This window comes from Opisthocomus hoazin, chromosome 2 (genome assembly GCF_030867145.1).
Source record: "Opisthocomus hoazin isolate bOpiHoa1 chromosome 2, bOpiHoa1.hap1, whole genome shotgun sequence".
NCBI lineage: Eukaryota > Metazoa > Chordata > Aves > Opisthocomiformes > Opisthocomidae > Opisthocomus > Opisthocomus hoazin.
In genome coordinates, this window is record NC_134415.1 from 93,690,146 (window position 1) to 93,717,321 (window position 27,176).

The following is a 27,176-nucleotide window of genomic DNA, read 5'->3' on the forward strand; positions in this document are numbered from 1 at the left end:
AATTAATATTAAAAACCAAGCAATTATTTGCTTTAAATAAATCTATGTACAGATTGAGCAGTTATTACAAACTGAATTAACATCAGTGCTACATTACTAACACAGACTCCAAATTTTGAGTTTTATTTTGTTCATTGATGAGGCTTAAATAGTTCCCCTCTACACCATGATTAAAATACTAATGGACTCCCCTCCGGTAAGGCAGAACTAACATCTTAACAATAACATGTTGAGGTAGAAGGAACAGAAGAAAGTCAGTCAGATTTAAAAAAAAAAAAAATATATTTCATGTTAGTTTAGTAAAATTTATGTAGATATATGACAACAAAAATCAGCTGAATGATCCTCAGTTGCTCAGGTAAAGACTGATCAGAGCAAGCCTGGAAGGTATCTTAGTCCTGTAAGTTTTGAAGACTAAAAAAAGGAACAGCTATTTAAATTTGAATTCCTTTGCTTGTGGTGGAAGCCTGAAATTCATTCACTTTGGAAATGAACAAATACCAAAAAATACCCTAAACCATTACCAAGCAAAGAGAAAACTAAGCAAGGCCTCCAGATGTAATCTGAATACTTGGAAGGAAAAAGTATAATTGATTTGCCAACAGAAGAGTTAACTTTGGATGTTGATTATGAACAGAAGATTACCAAATTATCACAGTTTAAATTAAAAAAAAACCCAAGAGCTCAATTCCCTTAAATCAGAAGGGCCAGCTGATTTACACCCCAGAGATCTCAAAGAGCGGGCACATACAGTGTGAAGTCTACTAGGAAACATTTTTATAGCTGTGAAGTTAGAAGTGGCCCCTTCTAACTGAAAACATTAGTTGTAGCACTTGTTTAAAAAAAAAAATAAAATCCATGTATCTACAGAAATGTTAACTTACTGCCTCCAGGACTTTCCACGGCTTCAAAATATTTTTTTGAGAGTAAGAACATTTAATTATATAAAAATAATACAAGAGTCAAAACAGAACCTAAATCTGTTATCACATCACATCAACTTGATAAATGATTTTTCTAAACAAGGGAGAAGCAATCTATTAATATTTCACCACAGCATTTGGTAGCAGACGTATGGGAAATCACCCAACTGATGAATGTTGCTAGAGCAGCTCCCTAGCAATCAATTTTAGGACAGACTTTATTTACCTTATTCATTTACACTGTTAAGTGAGAACATAGTAATAAAAACTATTCACAAGCTGAGAGTCACTACCACTACAGAGGATGATACCCAAAAGACCAAGTTCACATTGAGGACATGACTGACAAAAGCAAAAGCAAACTGAACAATACATACTGAAAAATCACACATTTAAGGACTACATTTTTGTTATAAATTTAGAACTCAGCAGTAGAAATTCAAATCTGAATTTATTATCTGCTCAAAGGATGACTAGAACACTATGCAGTACAGCCCTAAAAAAGCACAATAATATAGCTAAGGAAGTGTTAGTGCTATTGAAAAAATCACTGCTAGAAACTCAGCTGGAATACATCATGACTACATCAACTGTTTTGAAACAAAATGAATGAAACAGGTGCCAAAAGAGCTTCGGAAAATGTTAACATCTCTTTGATAGTTTGATTTGTTTAGTCTGACAAAACAAAGACCAAAGGGAAAACCATTGTTCTCTTAGTATATGAATGAGATGAGGAAGGACAGATAAATTAAACATACAAGTTAGTCAGGAGCAAATTTAAGCTGGAAATGAAAAGAAAGCTTCTAGCCAAGACGGCAAATATTCTGGAGCAGTCTTACGATGGAACAGAGAGAGTCAATACCATAATTTTGGAAGTCTGATCCATTAAGACATACATCCTCACAACAGCAGACAAAAATTACAACAGCCTAGCAACACCCTCATCACCCTCAACAAGCCTTGTCTTAAGCTGAGATGACTAGATCCTGCCCCTCCCTCTTCTCCAGGAAAGTTATCCATCTAAGCGCTAGGAATCTTAGCTTCAAGGGATGCCACTGTCTCACGCAGAAAGCTTCCCTAAAGTTATCATTCAGAAAATCATAGAACAGTTGAGGTTGGCAGGGACCTCCAGAGGTCATCTGGTCCAATATCCCTGCTCAAGCAGAGCAACCTAGAGCCAGCTGCCCAGGACCACACGCAGAAAACTTCTGAATACCCCCAGGATGGAGACTACAACGTCTCTGGACAACCCATGCCAAGTGCTTCCTTATGTTGAAACAGAACCTCTTGCATTTCAGTTTGTGCCTATTGCCTGTCACTGCCATTCATATAAATAAATTTGATAATACACTTAAGACAACAGATGCAGAAAGAAAAACAATAGGAAAGTACTATTTATTAGTGTTAGGTTTTAGTTTCTGTATTATACTGGGCACAGAACAGATGTAAAATGTATGGGTTTAGTGCAAAAAGCACACAAATACAAAATGCTATGTCTACTAGAGATCACTTCAATAACAGCTATAAATTCTCAAACACTCAACAGTTTAAGTTTTATAACCTGAAAACTTCTAGTTTTTAATTAACGTATTCAGGTATTTTCTTGTGGACTGACTTCCCTTCTTCTTCCCCTGCCTGCACGCAAACTCATTGTTAGTGAGGCCCATTAAAACAAACAAACAAAAAACAAACAAAGAAACAACATTAATCTTAAAATAAGAGTTACTGTACCTTTATTCCTGGACAGTGAGCAAAAAAGGCTTCTGGACTTTGAGAGTGATATAGTGCACCATGACCCACACAGCCCCAGGGGGCTCTGATGGTGAGGTTTCCACAATTAAACAGGTCTCCAGAGCGGTAACGATATTTTGCTGCTTCGTTCACAATCTGGGAAGATTTATATACAAAAGAAATGTTCAGTCAAATACTTTTAATTATGTGTCATTAAGCCACTACATCATCTGCACCATGCACAGGATTCAGAGGACCAAGTTAGAAGCAAAGGAATCCTGTAAGTCAGTGGAAAGGCAAATATCTCCCAAGGCAAACAAAGTAATAATTTAGTGTGTTCAAGTTAGACGCCTAAGCCTCAGGAGCAGCCATATAACCCAGTTGTTTCCCCATTCCCACACTGTCAGTCAGCCCAGTTCAAATCTGTAGTTTGTCCTGTGGACACACGGCTGGCTGCAGCAGCACAGAGAAGAGAGACAGTGTTGGGAAGACACAGCTGAGGAATTTAAGGCTGCTGAAGCCAACACAGCCACAAAACCAAAAATAATAACAAATAAACAGCCATTTGCTTCAAACTACATCTTTAATTTCCATCATTTAATGAGCTTTCAAACTTGCCTCGGTACCTTCCTGTTTACTTAAAGCATGCATAAATATTAGTAATACAGCTGCAGATGTATTTGCAAAACTCACATACTCAGTATGCGAACAGAAGAGCAATTTAAACAGTCGTAAGATTTCTTTTTACTTCTTTCAAATTTATTAGTACTAACCTGATCAAATGCTGGAAAAATGTAATCTGCAAACTGGATTTCTGCAATGGCTGTAGCACCTGCAACAGCAATTCCAATACCAAAGCCAACAATTCCTTGTTCACACAAGGGGGTGTTGAAAACTCTATCTTTACCTATAAGAAAAAAAAAAAAAGAAAAAAAAAAAAACACACCACACTAAAAACCTCAGTTCCTTTAGCACACCAGCTCTCAGTGGAAAAGATAGCCCCAGAAATATTCAAGTTAAACAAGTTGCCTTCAATTAAGCATACAGCTCTTTAGATGGGCTTTTTTAGGTGTAGAAACAATCAACATCCATTAGAGGTAAAGATACTTGCACTTTAATTTGCAACAGCTCAGAGGAAGACAATGAGAAACAAAATGAAAGGTAAGAACAGTTTCTGTTAACTTAAAATGTTCTTAACACTTCAAGGAAAATAATTTTTTCTGATGTATATATAGATAAGCATGCATAGCCCTCATGCTTATATGGAGGAGGAAAGACTACTTACAAGCATTAAAAAAGCTTACAATAAAGAAAACTATTGTTACTTCAGTTTTTTTCAGGCAGTCAAAACTAACTGTCCACACTCAAAGGCAGACGGATCTACACGGGCATCTGTATGAAAGCGTACTGTCTCTTGCCCACACTCCCCATAAGCAGTGCCCAGTCTTACCAGTCTTCTTTCATTAGGCAAGGCTCTGCTTACTAAAGAATTTGGTTTGTCTCCAAGGCAAGAAGAAGAAAAAAAAAAAAAAAAAAAGCTGTTCCTGCTGTTGGAGGCACAAGACTGTAAATCAAATATTTCGGATTTCGTACCTTCCCAGTGAGAGCACAAAAGGTCATTTTAGCCCTGACGTATTTCTGTGCCACAGTAATTTCAGATTCCAAATATGCATCAATGTAAGAAATGGCTGAAGACAAAATTGTTCAGTTCATAAAATTCAAAACAAGGAGGAGGAGGAAGATGAAACACTACTACAGTATCCTGTACAAGACATATTTACAATATTTGCCAGCAGTACTGTACTCCCTTGGCAGATCAGCAGGAGAACTGAGTTACGCCATTAAATTTTCCCTTTAGAACACTGGGAAATAGACAGTAGGTTCCTATAGGAGTCCTTCATGTGTGATTATGACAATACTTCAAACTGGATGGAAAAAAAGTGAGCACAGTGCACACCAGTGGCTATGAAATAAACTAAACAATAACTAAACAACCACCAAATAAATATAAAAGGAAATACTAAACTAATCAATAATTAGGAAAGTTGTTACTATGAAGACTCTTAATTTCAATAGCTGCAAGTTAACAAACTAGAGAAAGGGAAACTAACAAAAAGTTTTAGAAAGGGATTATATGAGGAGAACCATTGCCCACAGCTGTATTTACAGTATACTAAAGGCACACATGCTTTACAAGTCTTTCAAGCACACATCTTTCTTCTTGCCACATCACCCAGCACAGCATTGTCACTGCCTGAACCCTGTCCACGTGCTTTACCTGGTGTTTTGAGTTTCATACTTCAAGGGTTACTTTGTTTTGGGTTGTTTTTTTGGTTTAGCAGGTTGGTTGGTTTGTTTGTTTTGGAGGGATTATATACAGACACATACACATATATATATATAAAAATAAATATACAAATATGTTTAGTAATCAGTTTTTCGCTCTCCCTCTACCTTCCTCGCTTTTCCCTCCACCAGGAACACAACTAAGACACCATTCATTTCAGGCAAGTTAAAAAAAAAAAAAAATATGCTATCAAATGACATTACAAAGTTGGTGGTGGCAGCAAGGCCCCACAAGCCAACACAAGTCCAAAGGGCTTCCGCAACTGCAGGAACTCCATAATTTTGCACACAAAACAGAGGAAACATTTTCAAGCACCTTAAAGATCATCTTCTTGAGGGGAAGCACCATTTTCTCAAATTAGCCACTCCAAACTTCTATGACTTCTACTCCTTATAAATCAGTGGCTGAAACAAAAATCCTTAAGACTTAAAGTACTTTTAAGATACATGCACACAGGGCTGCTTCTTGTTTAGAAATAAATTTCCAAGAAACTTTTTGAATTCTCGTGACTTTTGCCACTGGAAATAAGTGTGTACCAAAGCTAGCTCAGTAATTAAAACTGAATTCCAGGTTAACAAAATTCTTGCATAGCTTTTGAAACAAAGGGAGGCTTTGTTGTCTGGATGTTGAACACACCCAATCACACCCCAATCAACGCTGAATCACAGCAAAGTACCTCACAGATCAGAGAACATTTCACAAGTAGAAAAAACTGCTAGCTCTTATTTCCAAGGTCTATGAGCAAGCTGATCTTGGTAATTTCCAGAGGTAGGTCACCTGTACTTCATTGCACATCTCCTGGAAGAAAAATAATAACCTCTGCAGATACTGTGCTCAAAAGCTGTTCAGACTAAGAATGGCACAGGGAGTGACAACGGCAGTACCTGCGTAGAGCTGCCATTTGTTCTTGCCGGGCATTTGTTTTACCAGCGTGCTGCAGTAACGCTACCAGCCTGCGTGTTTCCATTCTTTCTTTACTAGTACTACCAGCGTGTCTGGCAATGCCACTGCATGAAAACAGCCCCAACCCTGAAAGGTTTTCATTCCATGTAGCAGAAACACAGAATGCTCTGTGAAATCCAGAGCTGGGGACAGTATTTACAGAAGATTTAACTTGTTTTTATTGACCTTGTAATTAAGTTATACTCACTTCTGACAGACATCAATTGTGTCTTGGCTTTACTCCCAAGAATTAACAAAAACCATTTCAAGAAGCTTCATGCAGGAATCGCCTCTTCCCTTAACAGCTGACAAAAGAGGAAGATTTCAGTCACATCAGTACCATGCTTCTCCCATGCAGAATAAGAAACTTCGGCTTTCAGGGCTATTTAGTCCCATTTCTACAGAGTAAATAGATTAGTAAACTAATCCATGGGATGGAGAAGGAAAATAATGCCATGTAAAAATGAAAGAACTTCTGTAACAAGGAGAAGGCAAGATTATTTTGAACCTAGAGAGAGTGCATACTGTGTAAACTGTTCTTCTTCCTGAAGGATTGCTGTAACCTCAGTTCCCAAGCTATACAGCATCCTCTGGTGCGCTCCCACCACTGACAGGCATCACAGTCAAGGAAAGAGGAACATAAACCACCCACACAAACGTGTAGTTGCCCCAGGCCTTACCACCATCTGCAAAGGTGAGAAAGCCCTGCTTCAGGTGCCACTACAACAGCTGTCCCTGTACTGACAATATCCACCTGTAAAACCATAAACAGTTGGCAAACCTCTCCTTCCCTCCTTCGTATTTAATCTTAATTATTGTCCTTCTCTTTCACTGATGCATTTAAATTTTTAATTTAAAACAGACCATAAGCTAAAAATGCTTGAACAATACCAAGATATATTACACCTTCCTACTTCTTAACAGTCTGTTAGCAGATCAATATATTTCACTTCATTTGCTTACATGATAATTTGGTATAGGACATGACCAGCAAAGGAAACATTAGATAAATGAGACTACAGAAGGGGGGGGTGGGGGTAAGGTAAATTTTAAAAAAACATAGCATTACTATATTAAAATCAAAATATTCACTTGGCCTTCTTTTCATTTGAATTTCTGAATTTCTATTCTATTTTAACACATACCGATTCACTAAAATGCAGTTAAATCTGGTTTAAAACTCTACCATGTAGCCTACATAAATAGACTAATGTCTGAGCAGAATAGAAAAAGACTGTTGAGAAGCACCCTAAAGTAAGATCATTCTAAGCTGACCTAACCTTGTTCTTTATTAACAGATTTTTCAGAGTATGGTGAAATTGCCTTATACATTAGTAAAATAAATGATTTTATATCATTACATGAAAAAATGAAATGTATTTGAACAATCCTGTGAAATGAGCTTTCAACTTATAAAACCCTCAAAATTAATTGTTTAATATTAATTTGTGATAGGTAAATGAATTTAAAAGCATGTTAGATCCACTACACTAGCCTGCCCCTCTGATTCAGAACATAAATTACATCCTAACAAAACTGCTGAAATATGATTGAGATATTAAATTAGAGGCAGCATGCTGCTATCAATGGAGTACAATGAAATAAATGAAGTGAGAATCAATTAAAGCAAAAGTGAAATACAACATGATGATTATAAGATGATCAGCTTGAAGCACCTAACTTGGACTTTGAGAATAAAAGGCATAACCCTGAAGTACCACGGCTTAAAAGAGTGAAGAAAGAGCCAGGTAATTGCCATTGAAGGAGATTCATTACTTAGGAATGGTTTTGATTTTACATGTACAACAATACTACTGATCCCTTCTTAAAAGCAAAACCTAAAGCACTTCACTATTTATTAGATGGGAAAATATGCCTTGAATAGAGTTTCAAGGGTTGTGTTGTTCGTTTTTTTTAATAAAATCTAGCCTTTCAAGATAAAAAGATACACGCATCATTAAGATAAACAAATTTATTCATTTCCCCAGACATTAAGATCTGTATGGCATGGCTTTAACCTCCTATCTTTATTTATACAATGTGAAAATCATTACTAAAACAAATATAAATTATTTAAACACTGAAAAATTAAAGGCATTAAGCCTATGTGTTTTTACCTTTCTTATTTCACATTTTCTATTTTTCACATCGTTCACATTTCTTTCAAAATGTGAAAAGGAAGTAAATTTTGACAAATAGCCGTTCACATTATCCTTTGCAACCCATTCACTCAGCTGAAATCTGACTCAAGCAGACAAACAACCCAGGGATACTCCGTCTTTCCATAGTTCATTTCCGTACCAATGCAGAAACATTTCCTAAAAAGTACTCTTCTCCTATTACTTGCGTCAGCCACGCAGCTCAAAACAAGCTGACACAAACTCCCCAAGCTGACTTGTCACTCCACGTGAGAGAAGTGCCACCACCTTATCTGAAACCAGGTGCGTCAGCCTCTGACGGAAGACGTTATGCTGGTGTCCATTTCAATTAACCTGCCCGGCTTCATAAACATCCCGAGTTTCAGCCAGCAGAACAGGCTGGTGCCCTTTTCCAAGTAGTGAGGGAAGCAATGTGGCAAACAGGGCTATGTGAAAAAAGGATGATTCTTCTCATCTCTCCATCCCAAAAAGTAAGGAAGAAGATGAGATGCGTGTTAAGCAAGTGAACAGATACGCTAGAAGTGCTGTCTGATAAGATAAATCTGAAAAGATTAAAAACATTATGGAAAAAGCAGTTATTTTATTAAAAGCAATTTTTAAACAATTACTTCATCTTCCCCGATCTATTCTGACTTAATAAAAAAGACTGATCTCTGTCATTTTCAGAACAAATGGTTAAGTACCTCACAAATGTTGAAATTACCACTAACCCTCTGTCTAAGGGGCAGCAGCTTTAAGGCAGTCTTACAGTCATCTTCTCATCCTCCAAGAATAAAAAGTTTCATAGCAACCTAACAGAACATGTTTACAGACATATGTAGTCGATTATTGTGCATTAAAGTTTTGGCCTGCTTCATCTTTATTTGTTCCAAGCTGTTAGGAAAAAAGTATTTCAGATTTCAGTATCTGCAACTAAAAATGTTCCTGTCTTATTTTAACTTCAAAAACGAGATATTCAAACAATATCAAGTCTCCGATAATGTTAGCACACCACCCAAAGCTCCAACTCTGAGTAATTTCCCATCACTCTTAGAGCCTACGATGAACGATTTGAGTGGTTTAAGGAGTACTGCTGGTGATTTAGTCAAAGGATGGTGCTTTGGTTTGTTTTTAAGATAATTCTATGTCACTTGTGTTTAAAAAAAAGGCATCTTAAAAGATGTCAGTACTGAGTAGTATTAGCAGTATACATACACGGGTAGCATTTTAATTGTCCCCATGATCTCCTTAACTTCCATTTAAAACATCCATTAGAAGTCAAATAGATGAGTCCAACAAGCTAAATATATTCTGTCCTCAACTGCAACAATCATGAATACACATGGAGAAACGAGAGACCACAAAGAAAAAGAAGTCCCAGCACATTAGCTTCTTTGCTACTTACTGGGGACTTTGTGTGGAAAATTCAAATAAAAATGACTGATTTCAAATCAGTCTTGACTTTAAAGACCTGCTCTAATCCTAGAATAGCTATGATTTTTCATAGATGTACACCTACACAACTCTTCTAATTCTACTCTTTAACATAATTTAACACAATCCATCCAGCATTCAGACTTTCTTGGTCCCACAATCCCTTTTAAGCCCTGTTCTACAGTTGGTGACACTTGTCATGTTCCATTTCTCTGAGATGGTGTGAGAGGGCAGGTATCACAGCAAGTAGTTGGCTAAATTCATACTTAGCTCTTTTAGAGATCCTGGGTGAACACAAAACAGTTCTAGTAATTCCTTATTAGTTTTAATCAATTTGTTCTACCAATTCATCTCCTGATATCCTAGTCATAGTTCTTCAGCTTTAAAAAAGGGTGTGCAATGGGCGCTGTTCCTCTATAGTGAATACTGGTAAAAACACATCAGCTTTCCAGCTGAATCTGCAAACTTCAAACCTACTTGTCCAAAGCATGACTTCAGCTTCACAGAGATGGTTTACCTCTCAATCTTGCATACTAACATGCCACACCATTTAAAAAGCTACTTTTTCCAGAGCTGCCCGACAGATCATTTGACCTGCCTAACAGATGAGAAGTAATTACATGAAATGAAAAGGATTTCATATGCAAATATCTTGTAACTTCTTATGAGGAATTTTACCTACTGTGTGTAGAATCACACAATTTACAGAGCTGAGCTTTACTCCTCTCCTGTTCTTCCCCAATTCTGTATCCTACAAGAGTTGCAGAGCCTGAGCCAAGAACATTTGTGTGTGCCCAGACGTTCACAGCAGGCTTGAAAGACTCAGCCATACCTCTGCCATAGCTCAGCCAGCTACGCGGCTGCACAGTCAGGTCTCAGCCCCCATTTAAACCAATTTAAAGTCTCAAGTCTAGTGCAATGAGGTGGGTCTGTTATAGGAGAAATACATATATGCATACACACACACACAAAAAAAAAATCACTGTGTATACACAGCCTATGCTTTCTAATGAAGTTCAACATTTAGTTACTTCGAATGAAAAATTAATTCAAATTTTGATTAATTAGTAACTAATTCCATGGCAGATCGGAATATTTAAGCAAAAAGTGATGGAAAAAAGTCACATTATGGCAGTAAGATACATGAATCAGTCAAAAAGGTACTTCACAAATCTGTGACTGACCAAGAACAGGGTCAGAACAGAGATTTGCATGCACTAGACTAAATTAGCTGCTGCTTCTTCAGCTGCTGCAAAATCCTCTATCACACTCTACTCTGCAACAAAGGACCCAACTTCTTAGTCCAGGCATAAGTTTTATAAAGGTCAAATGACAGATAAGTCTTTCTTACTCAGTTTTACTTGTTTACAGGAGTCTTAATTAAGCTTCATTTGGGGGGAAAAAAGAAAGAAAAGAAATCACTTGCACAAAGAAAAAATGTATCCTTCTGAAGCACTAATCACCGCAGTATTGCCCAAGGAAAAGGACACCTGCTCTAACAGGTAGCTGGTAAGAACAGGAATCCCTCACACGTTTATAATTTATTCCACTGACATAACCAACACTCCTGAAGACTACTTCAAGTACACTAGAAATTAAAAACAGCTGAAGGGTAATTTTTCCTTTTAAGCCTTCCCCAGCTACTAATTCCAAGGCATTCATACACTTTAATACATAGGAATATTTGAAGTAACAGTTCTAGCTCAAAGTGTTCTCAGCACTTCATTCTCTTACTCAAGATGGTGCATTTTTTTTTCCCCCCAAGAGCTCCATAGATCCAAACGACTCTTTCAACTCCTCTCCCCCACGATTCCCTCAGGAGAAAAGCATGTTTTATTGTATTTTCATTTAATCCTCACTCTCAATAACAAATGTTACCATGGATGGGGATTAACCTCCTCAGTTACCTACAAATTCCTATAATCTGCGCATTTACTGAATTGTGGGTTTGGAAGGAAAGGAAACTTGCTTTCTAGTAAAACTTAGAAAACTCTCAGAGTTGTTCACAGCATGAATATAACATTAAGCATTTACTCAATTGTCAGGCTTATCGCCCTCTGGATGAGGGAAGATCCAGGAAAATTTATTTATAAACAGTTCTACCCTCCTAAAGCAAATATGGAAAACTTGCTCTTCTGGCCCTCTCCCCCACTTCAGATTTCCTGTTACTTGTGACAAAGTCGCATCCCACCAAAAGCCAAAGAGTAAACCGCAAATTTTAAAATATATTATCTGATTATCTCCCCTTCTCAGGGAACAATTGAGAGCGGGAGGGGTCAGGGGAGATTAATGCAAGGCGTTGGCATAGCTTTGAGTGCCAGTAAACTTGCACGGCATTTAATCCTTCCATGATGAAAAAGCAGGCAAGCAGTAGCAGTATAAGCAAGGGGGAAGAGGAGATTCTTTTCAGGTACACAGTGATAGGTGAAAGAATGACGCAAAAACGGAAACTATGTAAGAGGAAAAACCCTCACTACGACAGCAGTCAAATGCTGGAACAAGCTGCCCAGAGAGGTTGTACAAGCTCCTCCCTTGGACATATTCAAAACTCACCCAGACAAGACCACAAACAACCTAAACAGGCTCTTACGTTGAGTACTGGTTCAGACCAGATGACCTTCAAGGTCTTTTTCTTCCAGCCCTTATTATTCTATGAGTCATTAACAGCCCCAAGCAGGGTTACATGCTGACTGCCCAGACTTTTTATGTCTGTACCTGTCCTGCTGATGGAAGCATTTCGTGACATTGATAAAATCGTACGGATTCAGCTCTACACTGTTAGAAAAATATTCAAGAAGCCACTTACAAAGTGGCAGATTTGCTCATCAGAATTTCTTTCTACTGATGGCTATGCAGGTAGCCCACTCCACATTGAATTTCCTCTGATCATCTGGCTCATATATCCAGTTGTATCCACCTAAAGAAAAAAAGCACAATGCCTAACTGCACCAAGACATTCAAGTGTTCCTCTAGCTACAATTAATAACATTTCTTGCTCAACCACAAAAACAAAAAAAAAAAACACCAACTTTGCTGTGTGAGAAGCAGACTGGCAGAAAAGCATAGCTGACTATAAAGTTAGACGTGCAAAGCTATACCAGATAACAGAATGCTCACTTGCAAAACTAGTCCCTAAAATTGACAACTACCAAACACTTATATGTGGGTATAACCAAGGGACAATGTATCAGCTTTATTTAAGAGGCTTAAGTCAGTTCCATGCATTTTCAGACTATCTGCAACATTACATGGCACGACAAGATACCCAACAGGAAAATACCTAACAGTTACCAAAGCTAAGAATTACACGTTAGTGAAAATTCTGCTGTAATATGTTGGGTACGCTATCTGGATGGCAAACCGAGGAATACACAACACTGTCAAATACAAAGCACCCTCTCCCATACTCCTCAGCATCAGTAGCTTGGAAATACTTTATAGTAAATTTGAAGGTGTGCTGGATCTACCCTAAATTGTGAAGCAACTATTCTCAACACAAAAGCATGGACTTAATGCTGCTAAAGAAGTACTCAGCAACAAAGTGCTGAATGACCCAGTAATCTGCAGTAATGAAAAACATCTTGCGAATCTCACTTGTAACCACGCCTGTCCCTTGATAATGTAAAGCATGTGCATGAGAAAAAAATATCAATAAATTGATCTATACTTGGCACTTCCATACAAGTGTGAAAACTCCTTGCCAGGTTTTGAGAATGTAATGTTTCTACAAATTAAAAAGAAAGGAGATCTTTCATAATAACCGAATAGAGTGTTATGTCAGCCTGGTCACTGGAAGATAGCTCTGAATCAAGTGAAACTAAGATTAGCCTGCTCCTCGAAGTGCTTCTGTTGCAAAACTGCTTAGACAACTGACTGGACTGGGGTGGTAGTCTTGACCTTTTTGACCTTTCTGGGCTTCTAGCAAATTACTTCCAAGAACACTCTGAGTGTTTTACTCCCTGTAATACAGTCTGCAGCACCTTCTTAAACGGGTGGTGATAATTGGCACGCTCTTATCACCAACCTCAGAGGCAGAAAAAACAGCGGGCATACCAAATTAGTCCCACTTCACAAGCACAAAAGAAACAGAAGGCACACAGATCACAGGACTAACCAAGGAAACTGAAAATCACTAAATTCCACCTAAGAAATAGGAACTGCATAAAGACTGACATCTAAAAACAGGTACAGAAACTGTGCTTGCAGACCTGGCATTAATACACACCGCAAATACTAGTCATGCCTATCAATTCCATCTTGTGTCTCTAATGCATAGTTCCATCATCCTTGACATTACACTACTAAAATACTACTTCTAAATGTTTCACTGCAAGTATTTTCTGAAGTGGAAAATTCCATTTTTATGAAGTTCAGCAGCACATACTTTTTTCCCCAGCAATGTTTCTTGAAATACCTTAAAAATGTGTTAGAACAGCTTTCTTAAGCTCTATACTGAGTATCTAAGTTCTATATTAAAAGTATAGCCCTTCCTTCCCTCAACCAGGTTTACAACATATAAAAAGAAACACAATAAATATCAGTAAGTCCCAAACAAAAAAATATCGTTTTCACACCAAGCATACTATCAGAACAAAAAAAATCAGAAAAAAATAAAAGCAAAACTAAAATAAGTTCTATTTAGCTCTGACACAGACTGATTTATATCAATAACCCACAGACACAAACAGTGTAAAAGGACAGACTACATTGTATCAAGTTCTCAAATAACTTCCCTTTTTTTCTTACTGTAAATGTTAAGAAAAGAATTGGCTATTTAAGATGAAAATGAACACAATGTACTATTGTGTAATGAGTCTCGAACACGTTCTCCAGATGTTACTGTTCAAAGACATTTATATAAATCAGAACAAAATCCAGATCTTGCCAAACTGCTCTGGAAGAACCAGGCAAGCTGCAGAATTCGTCACTTAAATCCATCCACAAAGAAACAGGGATAACCAAACTCCAGACTGCTTAGGTTTTACTCAATCTACACACAACAGCTAGTAATTTGTTCCACCCTCAGCTTAAGTCCACCATGTCAAAAATTCTGAACTACTTCATTCTACCACGTGCATTATGTTACGAAGGACCAGCACCCACATAAAAGAGCAAGCATGGTGCTTCTCCAACAAGCTTGCAGTCTGCTTCTGAAGCACTGAGCTCACATTTTCTATCTATCTGTTTATACAGTAAACCCCTAACACTTGTTTCTTACACTACTTTAGGCTGAGTTTTTCTCTCCTCCCTATAACAGCATATTGCTATGTTCTTCAAGCATGCAAAAGACCCATGATTATTGGTTTAAAAAAAAAAAAAAAATCTCAGAAAAACCCCAGAGTGTCTCCCCACCTGTTGAAGTAATACTCAACCACTAGTAGCTTCTGGGAGGCAGAACACACTGCCTTAAGACACTACACTACAGGCCCCAAGTAGCCCATCCAAACTGTGTTCTTGTACTCCTTGCCCTTGCATTGTAATGCCTGGCACCACAAGAACAGACCCAGAACCTCCATTAATAGATGTCTAGAACCTTGCCAGTAACGTGCTGTGAAGTCTCCACAGTAAACAATTTCCTCAAGTCACTAACAAAAAAGATTTACAATATAAAGTATTTATGGACTTTGGATGCAAATTATTAGAATTAAAAAAAAAAAAAACCACTATATCTACCTCTATTAGCTCAGCTTCAAAAGGCTCTCCTGTTATTTCATGCTACTACAACCCATCAGCACATTAAGCAACTTTTGTAAGCTTACCCAATTCTTAGCCAAGAAACTTCACCAAATACCATAACAACCTGGGGACAACCTTATCTTCTCACCCGTGTTTTCCCCCATAGGCATTTCACTTAAACACAAAACTTGCCTTTAGGAGTCTTCTACATCTCAATCTCATTAAAATAGTATTGTGTTCGAGTAGATACTTTTCTTCAAAGAATGACTACCACAGCTTCAGAAAGGCTGGTGTCCCTTGTGCACGGCTAGGCACAGCCATCTCCTGACCAAATAACCAAAAACTCCTGAATTCTTTTACTGGACTATAAACAAATGACTCGTTTACTGAGAATGAAGTGTTCCCTGAAAACTCACACAGGTGTTTAGACCTTAGACAGAAGGTCTACAGAATAACAGCCTGGGATTACAGTGGTTCAGACACTGGAAATTAACATTACTGCTGCAAAACAAGCTAGCATTATTATGAGATGGAATAACAGAAAGCTGTAAGCAACCAGATTTTACTCAGTAAGACACAATATAATGTATCCAGTTCTGGAAGGATATCCTTCAGTTGCAGCGACCAGAGTCCAGAGAAAACTAATCAATATGAAAAAGCTTCAAACCATAAGAATAATCCCACACTGGGACCGTGTGTGTAGGGAAGCCAGGGAATCTCCATCACTCAAGGCTAAGAACAGCCTTTGCCAGCTGATCTGTCCCAAAACATATCCTGTGCTTCAGAGATCTCATCCTGTAACACAGGCAGAAAGTAGGGGAAAATAAATATGGAAGTAATAAATAAAATCACTTTTAAAGCATCCAGCTGATTGCTAATATGGCTAGGTCATCCTGACATAAGGATGTTATTTTCTTGCTATAACTGTGGTTTCATATGCAGTTCAGACACTTGCTTTTTGATGTGTTTGAAATTTTCCACAAGGGAAATCTTTGATTCAACTTCCCCCCCGCCCCAGGATTCAACACAAGTGTTATTTCTTCTCTTGATTTTCCTTGTCTTCTGTGATTTTTCCAATTTGCAAAAAAATATCCTGGACTGATTGAACTGACACTAATTCCTATTTACAATCTGTTCCCCATTCATTTCACACTTTTTTTTAATATGGTTTGGAAGAAAAAAACAAAAACACACCAACTTCATCTACACTTCTATCTGCATCAAAATATTAAAACATAGGAAGTATTTATAAAATAAGCCTATATGCTTGAACAGAATAGGGAAAGAAAAGAATTAAAATTCAAGTTACATGCATGTGCTTATCGCACATTTCCTCACTAGGTCAGCTTTCCTCTCTGTAGTGCAAACTTTTTGTCAAGCATAACAACTTCCCAGCTTTTCAGTGAAACATAACTTCACTGAAATGTATTATCCAAGCACATACAACCACCTGCATCTGTGAAAAACATCTGCATGTAACTGATAAGACCTACAAACAGCTGTGGCATTGGAAAGCCTGTACATAAATATTTGTTAGCAGAGACATGAATTACTAAAAATGTGTATTACTTTGAGATTACAAACATGGGCAATAAGTAAATCTAAGATTTCAATTTTTTAAATGTATTCAATTTTTCCATTTCAAAAATCTGTGGAGGTTTGGTTTCTGCCACCTACCCAAATCACATCTGTAACAGTGAACATACAAACCAAAAAACTCAGTCTCCCCAAAGTACTGCTATGGGGAAAGACCTGCCAAGCCAACCTTACTTCTGTTGGATACTCAGAGTTCTAAGCAAAGAACTGATCCTATTCCATGTTATCAGAACATCAGTCTTTGAAATAGTCAGAATGTTCTTGATCCTTACCCTCAAAAAGGACAGATTTTTGACATGGCAGTAAGCGTACATTAGAGCCTCTCCTCAAGCATAGACCAGAACGGTATTCAAGGCAAAGCTCTCCTGAGGCCAGTGACTGCACAGAGGCACTTATCTATAAAGAAGCCCTCAAGCTGTGTTTGGAGGACAGCAGAGTATTCAAGAAAAGTATTACATATGCTTCACTTCCCCTGTTTATATAATCTCAAAATCTTAATTTCTGGCCACAGTAGACTAGATGGGTCTTTCTTTTTTGGGAGTTAACCCCCCACAAAAGTGCTCTGGCATTCTTCTGAGTAGCCTTCCTCGTCAATCACTATTTCTGCTTGTTCTTGTTTCTCAGTCATTACTTCTGTCCACTTTCTCCATTTTTACCTTACCCTGTGTTTTTTCCTCCCATTTCTTTACCTCCTGTTACCTAATTCCTACCTCTTGTCACCTCTGTATTTTTGTCATCTGCATAATACTGATCTTTACATGCTGCAACTTTATTTCATGCTTCAGGCAGAGCAACAGGACACATGTACTCAGACTTCAAGAACATTGTTCCAAATCTATCTGGAGACTCAAAGACAAATGTACAGTTGTTTCGTTCAGACAGCATTTTCTTCAAAAGACTGAAATAATAATGTACTTCCCTTTTTAAATAAAAAATAAAAAAATGTTTGCACACATTAGCTAGGTCTTCAAAAATACAGTAGGCAAGGAAGCAGGCTATCAGTCATGCAGCTGACATCCTTGGTCTAGAGACAGGAAACATCTCCAGACAGCAGGGCTACGGAACAGCAGACAGTCATTACTTCCATAAAGATACTCTACAGGTTAGAGTATGCAGCCTCTGCAAAATGGTAACAATCAAAAAATATGTCAAAGGGTGATAAGGAAGGAGAGATGAAATAAAATAAGAATATGCCTTCCAGCGTGCAAGACCAGAGAGAGGGGACAGAGGAAAAAACTGCACAAGATTTATTTCCCTTCCCTTATCTGAAAGGAACTCTCCACATAAAACTTTGAGGGAGTCTACTCATTTTCAGGAAGCGGGATTACACAGCAACAGATTTCTAAGCATTCAGTTCATGCAAATCATACTAACACAAACAGAAGGATCATGAGCAGCAAAGCGATGCCAGAAAACTGGAATTGCCCATTTCAGATGTTGACATAAGATGTATAAGAACAAACATACTATCCTAAGCCATAGTACAGAAGCTTCCACATACTGACTTGTTTACATATGATTCCTCAATTACACCTTTTCACACAAAATTCTTTGTAGCATGTCAAAAATTCATCCAGTCAAAAATTAGGATTTATTTTCTCACAACATCAATGAGCTTGGTTTCCTTTACTACTGTATAGGTATCTAGCAGTGCTTATATTACAACATCACCCTACGCTCAGGCTTAAATGGTTTCCTGGCAAAAAGAGGTTTTAGATTTAACAACATATTTATTCTAAAAGCAAATTTCTTCTCTGTCTCTCCAGAGAGACTTCAGTAACAGTCTGGTTAGCAAGCAACATCTGTATAGTACTGCTACTGAGTATTAATATACTAAATTCTCCCTACTATAATATTAGGTGATATTTAAGCCTTGAGCTCTATAAAAGTGCTAAAACAGAAACTACCAATGTGTCTCAAAATAACTACTTACAAGCCTAGACTGCCACCTAGTGATGTTGCTTACCTACCAAAAAAACAAAAAAACCACCAACCCTCCCTCTTTCAGGAAAGGGGAAAAAACATTAATTCCTTCATATTTTATATCAACACAGAAACAACCCCATATGATATCACTTATATCTCCAGTTATTATGTTGATGGTAAATGCAGGCAGGGAATGGGGAAAGAAAAGTCAGTAAGTGCATGTAATCTTCCTTGTATAGGTAAGATCCATGAGGTTGGTTGCTTGTTCATTGATTCTGTCTGGAATTCCTCCTTGTTTCACATGGACTCTAGCCTTTGCATAAAAAGTATTGTTTCCAGAACTTATTTATCTCCAAGACAACACTGACAGTCACCCACACCCCTCTTGAAATTTTGGATTCCTTCAATTTTTGCACTTTCAGTCTTTCCTGGTTCTTCCTCAGCATTGTAACTATATTTCCAGTATGTCCTGTATTTCACTTTGCTATTCCCTCTCCAGCCACTGCCTGTTTTCTACAAAAGTTCACTATTAGTAAAGAAAGAAGCCAAAAGTTACCTGTGTCATCTTATCTGCTTTACAAAGATGAATTATCATGTGAATGACTCCTAAGTTCACCTTTTATCTTCAGACTTCTTTCTGTCCAAACTTGTATATCAGATATTGCCTCCATTTACTTACAGGCACCTCAGCAGCAGCATAAAGAACTCTTATTTATTTTTCCTGTCATGCCTTCTCCACTAGCTTCTCTCCTGTCAACATCTTCAGTTCACTTCTCACCTAGACCTTAAGCTCAGAATCTGCAAGACAAAGGGATCTTAGGAAGATTTTTCTATAATGAATCTGTAAGGCAAATTTTTTTTCAGTAGAAAACAGCAGAAGGCTTTTCAAATTTCTCCTTCTCTTCCAGCTAACACACTTTTCCTCTAGCAAATACAATCTTTGCAATGCTCTGCAGGAATGAGAGAGAGAGTTTCCTACCCTGTCAATTTGATCTCACCAGCATTTTATGTACCCACACATTTTATTTTACAATCACGAAACAAGAGCACTACTCAGTTTTTCCTTATCAACTCTATCCTCTTATTCACAGTAAAGAGGTCAGTACCCTTTCTGATCAAATAGCAATACCAGCTTTCATCAGCCCTCGTTCAATGTTTGTATAGGTAGTTCCACAATTTCTCATGTTGCCCCTCATGCTTTAAAGGAGTTCTTTTCAAATATTCCCAAAGTCATATTATACCTTCCTCAAAAATCTCACTAAAAATCTTTGTTGTATACTCACAAAACAAATCTGACTCTAGCTAGGCTGCTGATGTGCTGTGACTGTTGCTTATCATACTAACTATAACTGTGTGAATAACCCGTTGCGCTGCCTGAACAGTACCCACCCCAACAGTACCCCTGCACGCTGGGGCTATCAAAGAGTCTCTGAACAACATGGGCACTTCTGAATACTCCATCAGTAAAACACCACGACAAGAATGAAATAATGTCTTTCATTTGTTCCAATATTATATGACTTTCTTACATCACAGCAAACCAACAACTAACCCTCAAAGCAACACCTTAATATTTTGAAGTTTATTTCTTTTGTCTTTTAAAGTGGAAACGTTCACCAAAAAAAACGGAAAGTTGCTTATGAAGCCATCTGTTCCTGTTACTTATTTCTCAAATGAAGTTTTCTGTTGCCCATTTTTCCAGCAACCAACTGCTGCCTCAGAGGCTTCTTTTTCACATGAAGTCTAGTAAACAGAGTTAACATATCACACCACATTCACAGAACTCAAATTCAACCCTAACACGCAGCACTGAAGACCATTACTAATAAAAGCCCTGTGTGAACATGAACGTATAAACCAGAAAGTGAGAAAACATCCACACAATAATTGAAGCAGAGGAACAAGATGACAAAATAAGGTTATGTTTGTAAAACGTCTTAAAAACAGTCTTCCTCCTCTCCCTATTTTGGTTCACTCCAAGAAAGTGGATCTTTGATCTCCAAGACAGCAGTAACTCATCTCCTCCAGATAAGGAAAATTAAATAGATGTAATCACTGGTTGCAAGTCATCCCAGTCATTTTTTTGCCTTGAAGAAAGTAAACTGTTGAAACTTAACATTTTATAACCTCTTCTGTATCCACAACCAGTTTTTAAGATCTGCAAACTGCTATGTACTACCTAGCATGAAACACTGATTCTTTTTTTAGCATGCCAATAACATTACTTCTCGCAACAAAACAAGTACGTAAAAGATACCACACCAAATGGATAACCAAAGAAGAAACTTAATTGGAAGAAAAGTGAAGTGCTTTGAAAAGTCCTCCAAATTTGCCAATCAGGTATCACAGAGCAGGTGCTTAAATTCTATCCACAAAGAACTGTGAACGTAACACATAATTATCTTTCAGATGATATGCTGTTGCACAAGCATACCTTTTCCTTCTCCTCACCCTTCTTAAAAATCACCGATAGTCAGCTGTAGGAGACTGGCACCCAGAAAAAGCAGAACTAAGTTTCTTCCAAACTAAACACAATGTATGCATTAATTTAAATGACAGATCATGCAAGAAATTATTAAAAGCTCCTGCAAGTTTTAAATAAATTCCTTATTTAAAAATATATTTTAAGAATAAGTTTTTAATAACGCTTTAAAAGTTCCTGCAAGTAACTATTTTTTCTTTTCCACTGCACTCACCAAGGCTGTCTGAAGTACAAGACAATTAAGTACCATCGTATTTTTCGTATAATTTGCAAATCTGTCTTTCCTCTAGTGGACAGATAAAGGCTACTTCTAAGATTCTTTGAGACAAAGGTGGTACCATTTCTCTGAATGCCTTCACATGAGTCTCCCAAAACAAGTAAACCAATCACATTCTATACAAAGCACAAGCACAGCTATAACGCACCATTCTGTATCAGCTTTCCAGGCCATGCTAAAAAACATTATATTTAACAAGGACTTTAAATCCATTTTAAGGTAATCCTTTCGTGGTTCTTGACAGACAGGACCAAAAAGTATCACCATGTACTGCTGCTAAGGGGCTTTAGGTCGATTAGAGTATTTAAAGGGGGCCACAATGATGAATATAGGGTCCAACTGCAGTCAAAAAAACAAAAGTTATATTGATAAAGTTAGCTGAAGAAATAGAACACTGCTGAAATTAAGTCAGCAAGTTCTTTTTCAAAAGTTTTGAAAGCTTGCATAAATGTTAACAGATTCAAAACTTTTTATATTTCCAAGAGCAGAAAGGAACACAGAACTCCATTTACAAGAACGCCCTCCCACGTATTCTTTTCTTCTCCCGCAAACCATACAGGGGTACAAAAGAACAGAGATGCTAACCTGAAAACCATGACAGATTTAAAAGCTAACTCACCATATTTGTCTCGCAAACCAACTGTACACCTGAAGACTCCACCAAAGGCCACATCTTCACCAAATACCACTGCAAAATAAGAACAGTAGGGAAGACTAATGTTACCCCAATGTATGTCATTTTTAATGACCGTGTTTCAAAGGGTTTTATATGAGACATTAACATAAGCAGCACCTAACATGTCGCTTTACTTCAAGATTTATCTAGATATAAGTGTTTCTCATGCATAGTCTAACAAATAAAGAACCAAGGTTAATGAGGAGTCAGTACAGCAACACAACTATGTCTCAAGACAGAATCTATGAAACCAATTCAGCTATGCTTTCATTAAGCCGTCTATTTATTTTTCTGAAATATTCTACAATATCACAATATCTAAATAAATCAATTCCAAGAAACAATTAAATTCAATCACTAACGAGTCGTTGAAGTTGTGTTCTGCTTCAACTGGTAACCATTTGCATTCTTCATCCAAAGATTTTAGTAAATGTCGTCTTTTGAAAACACGTATTAATGACACCACTTAAAGAAAAATAACTTGCATAATGATGTAAAACCAACACAGACATGGAGTTTATGATTAATGTATGTCCCCAGATCATCTAATTAATTTTTAATATTATTTGCTTTTTTTTTTATGTCCTTAAGATCTTTGTAAGGTCTTTCCATTACCATATGGCTACTCACTTTTGAACCAGCTGGCATTAAAAAATCCCATGTAATGCTGGTATCGGCAAACTTGCATGGATTTACTCATTCTGTTCAGCCACTGAAAATATTTTCCTGGACAGACTCTAATCCTCATCAGCACAAGTATGAGAATTTCCACTACTTAACAGTTGCTCAATTCCCATGCAACTGAAAACACATGAATGACATGCTTTCTATTGCAACAAGCACTAATTAATTCAGTAAGTAGGGCGATACCGACAACTTGCATGTCTGGACTGCAGAACTTCCACATGGTCTTGCAAAGGGCTTTGCAAAGATCAAGCCCTGCAAAGCTGAGGAGCAAGAATGGAACCTTCGAGCAACTGAAAAGCTGAAGATCATACATGATATCAGATTCCTGCTGGACTAACATTCTAATTCCTTTTATATCACTGATTCTACAGAAGTGGTACTAAAATCTGTGCTTGGCACTAACTTACCTGCAGTTGTCTAATTTAATAAAGGTGATTATAACACAGCTGTAGATTGAGAGGGAATGTATACAGACACAGTAGTGGACAGACAACACGGAATTTGTCCTAACAGATTAGACGATTAGTCAGACTTCAAGTTGAGCGTGGTTCAAGCAGTGCCAAAAAGTTACTAACACACTAAAAAGAAAAACCAAAATTACACAAGATCATATAGCTTTTGAAGCTGTGTTCGTGACATTAAACATCTCTTTCAGATATCTGGCCATCATCACGCTTTTGTTATGACAACAGAAGCAACAGGCCTCCTGTTTTGTATAAGAATTAAAAGTGGAATAAAAAGACAATACCACTCTTTGAGCACAGAGAGTTGAATGGTCAGAGGGCTGGAACACCTTCCCTACGAGGAAAGGCTGAGAGAGATGAGATGGGGCCAAGCTCTTTTCAGTAGTGCCCAGCGACAGGACAAGGGGCAATGAGCACAAACTGAAGCACAGGAAGTTCCGTCTGAACATGAGGAAGAACTTCTTCCCTCTGAGGGTGACAGAGCACTGGAACAGGCTGCTCAGGGAGGCTGAATATCTCCAGAGAAGGAGACTCCACAAGACCTGCCTGGACAAGGTCCTGTGCAGCCTACTGTAGGTGACCCTGCTTCGGCAGGAGGGTTGGACTAGATGACCCACAGAGGTCCCTTCCAACCCCAAACATTCTGTGATTCTGTTCAGCCTCAAGAAAAGACCGCTGCGGGGAGACCTTGTAGCAGCCTTCCAGTACCTGAAGGGGCCTACAAGGGAGCTAGAGAGGGACTTTTTACAAGTGCATGGAGTGACAGGACAAGGAGTAATGGCTTCAAGCTGAAAGAGGGTAGCTTTAGATTAGATACAAGAAAGAAATTCTTTACTATGAGAGTTGTGAGGCACAGGTTGCCCAGACAAGTTGTGGCTGCCCCCTCTCTGGAAGTGTTGAGGGCCAGGTTGGATGGGGCTTTGAGCAACATGGTCTGGTGGAAGGTGTCCCTGCCCATGGCATGGGGGTTGGAACTAGATGATCTATAAGCTCCCTTCCAACCCAAACCACTCTATGATTCTGTGAAGGAATTAAAAACTAAGATTTACATTTTAAAAGTTCCTTTACTTATTGGGGGCTCAAGCTGCCCTTAAGTACAATTCACATCAGTAATACCAGAAGCATGTTAATCAACGTATCTTTCTGTTCCAACTTTCAAACAAAACACTCCCAACTAATACAGAAGACACAACTGCCTGTTAGATCATATAATCCATTAAAAAATGTGTTGTATTAACAGATTATAAATTTTGTTTGAGATCGAAGTGTAGAACTAACTTACTAGAGAACTTTAAAGGGCATGAGAAATGCATTTAATACTGTACACAAATAGGCAAAACAAAATGCAATTTATACAAAGCAACACACACTAATAAGTATAGTATACCTGCAGTCGGGTCTTTGGCTAATGCATTGTCCAAGGCACTTGTTATGGACTGGAAGAGATTCATCTTCTGAGTTTGCCCTGTGTGAAAGGGATTATTTAGCCATTTAATTTGGTTCAAAACACAAAGTACATTAGAAAGCACTGGCACAAAACATGACCAAAAACTTAGTTAACCGTCATAAACAAGATTCCTGTTATGGATACCCAAGATCCATTTGTTGAGTAACCATAAATTACGGGATAGACGGGATTGAGCATGGTATACATTGCAATCCCATGAACTATAATTCTACTACCCTCAACCTCTACTGCACTCAACCTTTTTTTCAAAAACTATGTTCTCAGCTACAGCAAATGCAGTTTTGCAATGCTTAGTCAAACACTAGGAATAATGACAAATACAAGAGTTTTTCCAAGGAGGAAACCATAGTAAAGCATTATTTTGTTGAGGACTGGGATCCTTTCTGCTAAGATTCAACAGATCTCATGAAGTTTACTTCATCATTCTTTAACCATTTTTAAAGTTCCAGCCTTTCTTGTTAACAGACACCTACCATTATCAGAAGTTTTCTTGACCACCTTCCTAATCTCCAGACTGCAGTCAGCCAGTGTCAGAAGCATCAAATCCATGCACCAAAGAAGGAAAAAAACTTGATGCTATACTTAAAATGGGTAAAGCAAATGCACCAGACTGCTGTACTAAGATCTTCTGCAGCATGGATTGAAAGAAAACCTTCAAAACCAAGAAAGGCTACTCAAGTGCCCTTCATTCCAACATTGCAAAGAAAAAAGAACAGGCCTGAAAGCAAAGATGGAACAAAACAATAGCCCAGTCCTCAGAAACTCTGATTCTCCAAGCAAATACAATAATGCCTTATCAGAAACCGAGTGAACAAGAAATTGCCTGGCTGACATTTGGTAGCTCTTTAACTGGCAAAAACCTTAATCTAAGTCATGATTAGGAGCCACAGCCCAGGAGAATATTACCTACCAACACACGTAGCAGGTAAAAAAAGAAAAAAAAAAAAACCACAGTGAGGGTTAGGTGAAGATCCCAGACAAATGTGAGGAGTTAGAAGTCAGAAAGGAGAACTACTTTCTGTTTGCAGTAGCTACAGTATCTCTCAACAACCATTCAGCCTCCCATCTTCCTAAGCTGTTAATTAACGTCAGCATTTTTTGTTAAAGATGTGTGTCATGCCACACCAGAGCTGGGTAGCTGCATCCTTACACATTGCTATGCTTGGTAGCTTCACTTGCTACGCTTTACATGGCCCTTTTTGAAATGGAAACTATAAAAAAAAAAATAATTATGGGAACTGTCCAAATTACACGAAAGCTACAAATAATCAACATTTAGAAATTCAGTGGAGGGAAAGCTGGGGAACAGCAGTGTTTCTCTCTTTCCCAGGTTATCCACATTAGTAGTTGGGTTACCTTTTCCACAAGATACAATCCTTCCAGTATTTGGTACAAATAAATGCCTATTATTTAAGCAACTGTCAGAAACTCCTCACACTAACTGTTCTGACCTGCTGCTCTTGCTTGTAATAAAGGCCTCCATACCAGCCCTCGCAGGACAGGAGAAACCAATTGTGCCCTTCAGATTTGAACTGTGGAGTTGGAGAAGCGTTATCATAACAATATCAGGATCAGTACTGGCATTACTTTATTTTAGTTTTGCTATTTTTCACAGAAATTCAGAGTGTGTTTTAAATCATAGGGAATTAGTTCTCTGTTAATAAGTGGCAACAAAAACTGGCCTGCCCCACAGGGGCTTCTTCACCACCATCTCAGGCAGAGCCTTGCAGCACACAGGCTTTACTTGGGTACCCACACCTCCCACCAACCAACAGAAACGGCCAAGACCCTTCTCAGAATTAATGACCAAGCTGGAACACCAATGCATCCAAATAAATAACACCCTTCCCGGAGACACTGCAGTCCACGTGAGAGAAAGAGGGCAGGCTTCTTCCAGGAGAGCTCAGCACGAGCCTTTGGCAGGGTCGCACCTCGGAAATTAAGTCGAAACGCCAGCTTTCACCCCGAGCTGTTCATTTCCAGCTGATCTGTGTTCAGTCCCAGTCGCACGATCACGAGGATCGCCCCAAACCTTTCCCTAGGCAGCAGTCCCCACTGACCCCAGGTTTATCACCACAGCCCTGACCTAAGCACGCAGTAAAAAAACCCAGGGACGGATGCACGGCATCACGCTCCTGCTGGAAGCGCTACCGCTGAAACCGGAGAGGAGCAGGGCTGGCAGGTCCGAGCAGCGCACGGCAGGCCTGCCGCCGCCATGGCACCGACCACCCCCCCGCCTCGGGCGGTACCGCCGAGGCCTGAAGCACCACCGCCCTCCCGGCAGCCTCCCCGCCCGCAGCCCACGCCTGTCGCGGAAAACCCGCGGGTGGGAGCGCGGCGGCGGAGACAGTGGGGGAAACGCGGCCCGGAGGAGGCCGCCGCTACCCGGGGCCTCGCCCCCAGCGCCGG

At 38.5% G+C, this 27,176-nt stretch overlaps 1 protein-coding gene across 1 annotated transcript in view; it reads right to left on the reverse strand.

The window, feature by feature from the left end:
- Positions 1 to 27,176, reverse strand: part of BCKDHB (branched chain keto acid dehydrogenase E1 subunit beta) — a 132,723-nt gene that overhangs the window by 105,160 nt on the left and 387 nt on the right. The window contains exons 2-5 of the mRNA XM_075414461.1: positions 24,687 to 24,764; positions 22,092 to 22,160; positions 3,428 to 3,561; positions 2,655 to 2,810 (exon numbers count right to left, since the gene is read on the reverse strand). Coding sequence (XP_075270576.1) covers positions 2,655 to 2,810; positions 3,428 to 3,561; positions 22,092 to 22,160; positions 24,687 to 24,764 — 437 coding nt within the window. The remainder of the gene's footprint in view (positions 1 to 2,654; positions 2,811 to 3,427; positions 3,562 to 22,091; positions 22,161 to 24,686; positions 24,765 to 27,176) is intronic.